This window comes from Otolemur garnettii, unplaced genomic scaffold (assembly GCF_000181295.1).
Source record: "Otolemur garnettii isolate 467f Iridium unplaced genomic scaffold, OtoGar3 scaffold00057, whole genome shotgun sequence".
Classification (NCBI taxonomy): Eukaryota; Metazoa; Chordata; class Mammalia; order Primates; family Galagidae; genus Otolemur; species Otolemur garnettii.
The window spans coordinates 145,257-152,209 of NW_003852452.1; the positions used below are offsets into that span (position 1 = coordinate 145,257).

The 6,953-nt window shown below is 35.7% G+C and overlaps 1 protein-coding gene across 2 annotated transcripts in view; it reads left to right on the forward strand.

Annotated features, from left to right (window-relative positions):
- AEBP2 (AE binding protein 2) overlaps positions 1-5,428 on the forward strand; it is an 84,677-nt gene extending 79,249 nt beyond the window's left edge. Inside the window, exons 8-9 of one of the 2 annotated variants that reach the window (XM_023514721.1) lie at positions 2,641-2,667; positions 5,401-5,428. In XM_023514721.1, coding sequence (XP_023370489.1) covers positions 2,641-2,667; positions 5,401-5,404 — 31 coding nt within the window. In that variant the 3' untranslated portion in view covers positions 5,405-5,428. Of the gene's footprint in view, positions 1-2,640; positions 2,668-3,218; positions 4,780-5,400 lie in introns of those variants that run through there. The other variant, XM_023514720.1, reaches the window with a different exon arrangement.
- Positions 5,429-6,953: the final 1,525 nt, after the last annotated feature.

Sequence of the window (6,953 nt, forward strand, 5' to 3'; positions counted from 1 at the left end):
AGTGATTCTCCTGCCTCTGCCTCCCAAGTAGCTGGGACTTCAGGTGCCTGCCACAATGCCAGGCTATTTTTTGGTTACAGCCATCGGGCCCAGGCTGGATTCAAATCTGCCAGCTCAGGTGTATGTGGCTGGCACCTTAGTCTCTTGAGCCACAGGCGCTGAGCTAGCCTGCCTGTTTTTTTTTTTTTTTTTGGTTGCAGCCATCATTGTTGTTTGGCAGGCCCGGGCTAGATTCAAACCCGCCACCTTAGGTGTATGTGGCTTGGTGCCTTAGCCGCTTAGCCGAGCCAGAAAAAAATTTTTAAAGCATCTTTTGGTGAAGGTGCTACTAAATGTTAATAACACTTGTTCTTTGGGTGGTGCCTGTGGCTCAAAGGAGTAAGGTGTCAGCCCCATATGCTGGAGGTGGCAAACCCAGCCCTGGACAAAACAAAACTTGTTCTTTGTGGAATGAGCTAGATTATCAAGATTAGAGGATCGAGGGAAATCTACCTCCAAAAAGATGGGAAAGTCCTAAGTTTCCTCTTTCTGGGGAGGGAGAGTTTGAGTCGGAGTCTCACTATATCACTCTTGGTAGAGTGCTATGGAGTCACAGCTCACAGCAACCTCAAACTCTTGGGCTTAAGCAATTCTCTTTCCTCTACCTCCCAAGTAGGTGGGACTACAGGTGCCTGCCACAAAGCTCTGCTATGTTTTGGTGGCAGTTGTTGTTGTTGTTATTGTTGTTGTTATAGCAGGCCTGGGCCAGGTTTGAACTCACCAGCTTTGGGGTATGTGGCCAGCACCGTAACTACTGTGTTACAGGCACCGAGCCAGTCTTTTTTTTTTTTTTTTTTTTAAATCAAATAGTTTTTATTTACTGGTTCCTAATTAGGGTTTATTTTTGTTGTTGGAGAGGGATGATTAAAATTAGCATCCTAAAAAAGTGATGTTTTGAGAGAGCCACTCTGTCATTAGATTTTTTTTTTTTTTGGTTGTTTTTGGCTGGGACTGGATTTGAACCTGCCACCTCCGGCATATGGGACTGGCGCCCTATCCTTTTGAGCCACAGGCGCCGCCCCTGTCATGAGATATTTTTTAGTAAAAGTGATTAAAAAAAAAAAAATACAAGACTTTGTGCCTGTAGCTTAGTGAGAAGGGTACTGGCCACATACACAGAGGCTGGTGGGTTTAAGCCTTCCAGGGTCTGCTAAACAGCAATGACAACTGCAACAAAAAATAGACAGGCCTTGTGGCAGGTGCCTGTAGTCCCAGCTACTTGGGAGGCTGAGGCAAAAGAATCGCTTAAGCCCAAGAGTTTGAGGTTGCTAGGAGCAGTAACACCACGGCACTCTACCCAGGGGACAGTAAGACTCTGTCTCAAAAAGAAAAAAAAAAAATTAAAGCTTCGAACTAAAAATTGAAGCTTCCATATTGTCCCCAAATATGGAAGGATAGTCGCATATTCCCAGTGTGATTCTACTATTCTTACTGATTTCATTCTTGAGAAATGAGAATGTTCTTTCGGTGGATTTTTTTTTTTTTTTTTGAGACAGAGCCTCAAGCTGTCCCCCTGGGTAGAGTACCGTGGCATCACAGCTCACAGCAACCTCCAACTCCTGGGCTCAAGCGAGTCTCCTGCCTCAGCCTCCCAAGTAGCTGGGACCACAGGTGCCCACCACAACGCCCGGCTGTTTTTTTTGGTTTCAGCCATTGTTGTTTGTCAGCCCGGGCTGGATTTGAACCTGCCACCTTAGGTGTATATGGCTGGTGCCTTAGGCACTTGAGCTACAGGCCCTAAGCCAGTGGATTTAATTTTTCTTAACTGTACCGCCCAGAAGTCTCAATTTAATTTTGATTCTGAACCTTCATGCATCTCCTAGTCTTGAGTCTGCTGTAAAGTGATACAAAGTCATGGCAGCCCCTGTGTTTGCCCTGGTGTAGCATCTTGGCTTAAATTTCTAGATGCTGACTGAGAAATATTGTGAAGTTAAGTAACAGTGGAAAAGTAGTTATTCCTACTTTTTAAACAAGAAATAATTTTGTGCTAATGCACTAAGTGAAAACATGGTAACCCTTCAAAAATTTATCTAACTTCAAAATGAGACTAAAAGGAACATACAGTTGTCCCTCTCTACCAGTTCAACCAACTATGGAGAGAAAATATTTGAGGAAACATTTACAATAAATAATATAAATAAAAAGCTGTTATACTAACACCTGTTTATATACCGTGCACATTGTATTGAGTACTACAGGTAACCTAGAGTTGACAGTATGCCGGAGGATATGGGTAGATGACTGTGCCGTTTTATGTAAGACGCTTGAGCAGCCACTCCTCACCCGTCCCTTGAATACTGAGGGATAATTATTTGGGATTTAAAGATTGTTTTAAAGTACTAGTTGGTCAAATGCCTGTGTTAGATAGACTTTTTTAGAAATACATAAGGCTACATAAAAAACAATGTAAACAGCTGTATTATATGTGTATAAGTAAGTTTGTATCCATCACGTGTAAATGTTTTGGAAATACGTTTTAATGATGGTCTATGATCATCACATTGCTTATATCTTATAAATATTTTTAATGTCTGTCTTCTGAATTACTCAGTATGTTTGTTTTAGTTGAATAAAAGAGAATTCCCTTTTCTCTTTTTCTAGAACCATGCCGCAGAAGAGGTTGAAGAGGTAAAAATAAATAAATAAATAAAAGCAAACGAGCGGGGCCACCTGCAGTCTTAGTCACTGACAATGGGTTTAGGACAAGTTGCACATTAGAGTCAACCCCCTTCCTTTTTATTTCTTTTTTTAAATCCAGTATTTAGAATAATATTTATGCTTAGTGTAAACATTCTGTGAATGAAGTAGGCTCTTCTGTGGAATATATTAATATATTACTGTATATCCACATTTTCATGGAATGGTACTGTGGGAGACTGAGCAAACACTCTTCTGGCAACTTAGTGGAACAGCTTCTTAAAGGCTTTTGCATGCTTGCTGCTTTAAGCTGCTTTTTTTTTTCTTTCCTTTAGTGATTACTGTAGTTTACATTGGAAAAACCAATTACAACATGTGCCCTTATAAACACCAAAAGCACTGTAAGGATATTTGTCTTGACAGTGTCTATTGATTTGAAGTCATATTAAGAAATATTTAGACAATGAAAAATATCAAGAGATAATTTACCTTTCAATTATGATAAATAGATGTGATTGGTTGCCATTTGTGTTCTTTTGCAGAACTCTGATAAGAAAAGTGTTCAATTTGTATTTAAGCAAACAGTGAACGGCATTTGCAATCAACTAAAAATTCGTCTATCGAATTAGGGCTGAAAATTACTGTTAAAGAGTGTTGCAGTATGTCTCGTGGCTCCCTTTTCAGGACTAGGGTTTTCTCATGGAGTACAGTATGTTAATATTTACCAGCTAATCTGTTAACGGTTTTTGAAAAACCTCTCTTTGAAATTATTTGAATAATCTTTTCGAACTTTGATTTAACCTGTATGACTCTAATTTTTTTCCGAGGAAAGCATTTGGTTCTTGGCTTGTTTTTTCTTAATGTAAGAAAAATTGTATTTTTTTTAAAAGTATCTTCAAACCGAATCCTTTATGCACCAAAGTTGGTTTTGAAAAGGAAAATAAAATCACTTTCTTGCTTGGTAAGCAAGAAGCCATATGGGTTTTTTTTAACTTACTGAAATGGAAATATGTGTAACTTGTTAGTATTGTATCAAACAAATGTTGCATAGAGATAATAGAACATTGCTTGTAAATAATTCAGCAGATTTGTAATATATTTTTATATTTTGAAAATGTACTGTAGATGTTTTTCTAGAGGCATGAAAGTTAAATGTATATATTATGGTAGAAATAATATTGAAGGATATTGTAATTCACTAGTGCTGCCAGAGGAATTGTTAATAAAGCACCTTCTTTAACAATAAATGTCTTTTGCAGACTTAAGGGACTATGTACTACTGTTAATATCTATAAGAACAAACACATTGAACATCCTTCCAGAAAGTCTTTGAGGGAGGACCTATACCCATAATAGAATTATGGCACTCATTTCTGACAGTGATCGTGAAATCTATTATTTCCTTGCTGTTGGAAGGACATATTTTAACGTATGTGGTTATATGCAGTCAAACTGCAGAAAATACTCCTGATTGAGGAGTTTTCACTTTACTACAGTGATAGAAAAACCAGCAGTTTTTACACTAAATTTTTTAAAGAAAGAATAGACAAAAATATAAAATTAAACCTTTGGTTCCAAAATGGGAAAGGTTCCATAATACATAAATCATTTCTCATTTGCTTTAAAAAACTAAAAACTAAAAATTATAGGAGGCTTTATTCAGTAACAATGGGGTGAAGAGCTATATACATGAAATGAGTCTTATAAAATTAAATGAAGTGCAAAAAGAAGCACTGCTACTAGAAGACATTCTGGAATGGTTGTTTAATAAGGGTATTATCCATATGATCTGTAGCAAATGTGATTTATTTTTGAAAAGAAAAGAAAAGCAGTGTGTTTTCCTACTATTTTTTTGTTTTCTTTTGCTTAAGCACTTCATCAATTGCTTTATTCTGTATCTGCGAAGTAATCTGCAATCTCCTTTGTTCTTTTTAAAATTTGTTATAAAATTGCCAAATAGAAGTGTTTCAGATATATAGTTTGTACCTGTATTTTTATTTTATTGCCTCATGTTCTTGTAAGTCATTCTTAATTGACCGATGATTGTAGACCTTGCTTGAGTATTTTTTCTAATAAAACAAAGCAAATCACATTTAGCTTCAAGTAACAGTTCAATTAAATTTTAAGATGACATCTGAAAATACCTAATATTTTCTTTAGGACACAATGAATAAATTCATTTTTTCATTATAGAGAAAACTTAGATGTCAAAACCAAATTTCATGATTATCGATTAACCTCTGAGTACTCGCTCAAGATCCTTTTGCTGCTTTTCTGACTTTGATACACTTGGTTCTATATTATTGATCAACACACCAAAAATAACATGGAGTTAAAATAAGCTAGTTTTCTAACTTGTCTGTATACATATATACACATACACTCAGTTAAGATTAGGAAATATGTATGGAATTTTAATTTGTGATGGTCATTTATTAACGTCTACCCATCTATATTGTTTCCCCATCCTCACATATATTTGTAATAGGACAGTTGAAATCATCAGTCTCTTTATTCTCAATTTATGTATAGTTCAGCATTGCACAAACTACAGTCCACAGGTATGCCGTTTATATGTTGTCTGTCTCCCTAGCAGAGTTGAGTAGAGAGGTCTTACGGCCTGCAAGCCCAAAATATTTACAGCAGGTTGAGCATCCCTAAACTGAAAATCCAAAATGCTCTGAAGTTCAAACTTTTTTTTTTCATTTTTTATTATCTTTACAGATAGTCTTACTATATTGCCCAGCTGGCCTCAAACTCCTAACCTCAGGTGATTCTGCCTCAGCCTCAAGAGTAGCTGGGATTACAGGCATGAGCCACTGTGTCCAGCACAAAATTGTTTGACCACTGACCGGCCACAAATGGAAAATTACACACCTGACCTCATATGACAGATTGTAGTGAAAACTTTGTTTCATTCACAAAATTATTAAAAATACTATATAAAATTGCTTACAGCCTATGTGTATAGGTGTATATGGAACACAAATGAATTCTGTTTAGACTTGTGTCATCCTCCAGACAGCTCATTGTATATGTGTATATATATAGATGTTCCAAAATCTGAAACACTCCCTGCCCAGGCACTTCAGATAAGGGACACTCAACCTGTATCTGGTCCTTTAAGAAACAGTTGGCTACGTTCTCAAATTTTTGGAAAAATAAATAGACCACACTGTTTGCATTTTAATATAATGTTGCTCTTGGTAATAACCCAGTAGATTAAGTTTCAGTGAAAAGTATTTAATGTGCTTTACAGTAAATATTTCCATAATGGGTACCTGCAACAAATGGTGCTTTGGGGGGACATTTACATTGGATTTCTTAAGACTAATAGTTATTGATAGTCCACTGTTTTCACCATTTGTGTTTTTGTATTTTATTTTTATTAAATAGGACTAAATGAGATTTTGTAAATGAGATTATGTTGAAACCATAAGGCAATCTACTTTAAAAGAATCTCGAAGTGGAAAATATTGTAAAATTTAAAGTTGTTTATTTTTCTAATAAACTTACTTTTTCATATATAATTTTTTCCTAAAATGGACACATATTACTTCTGACTTACAGATGAAAGGAAATTAAGATGGACAGTAATTATCTCTTAGTGAATATTTTAAGATTTGTTTTACTCATTGAAAGCATTGATAATCATGTCAATAAACCTTTGGCTTTAAAGCTTTTTTTCTCTTTCAGACATTAATAAAATGTTTAAAATATGCAAATACTCTTAGAAAGAGAGAATTTGCTGCAGTTGTTTTAAAACCATTTTTTGTTTGCTCTTTGACTTCTTTCCATAATTAATGGTTAACAAGGTGTTAGGTTTTGAATAAAGTGTAAAAACAGGAAAATGTGATTGAAGTATTACAAATGTTTGAGGGAGGGGCTTTCTATTTAGTAACAAGTTTAAAAAAAAGCCAAAGCCTTTAATACACCTGCGTAAGTTCTCTAAAAGGCAAATTCTTAGATTATGTAGATTATTAATACAAAAAATGATGTGTTTATGCATAGTAAGACCGGCAAAGAGAAACTTATATATAGTCTCTTTATAAAGAAGGAATTAAAATCATGTGTTGTTTGTAAAATCAACAAATAAGTTGTTTGTAAAATCAACTTATATATAGTCTCTTTATAAAGAAGGAATTAAAATCATGTGTTTGAGGCAGTCTCAGTCACCTTGGGGTTGAGTACCGTGGCATCACAGCTCACAGCAACCTCAAACTCTTGGGCTTAAGCGATTCTCTGACCTCAGCCTCCCAAGTAGCTGGGACTATAGG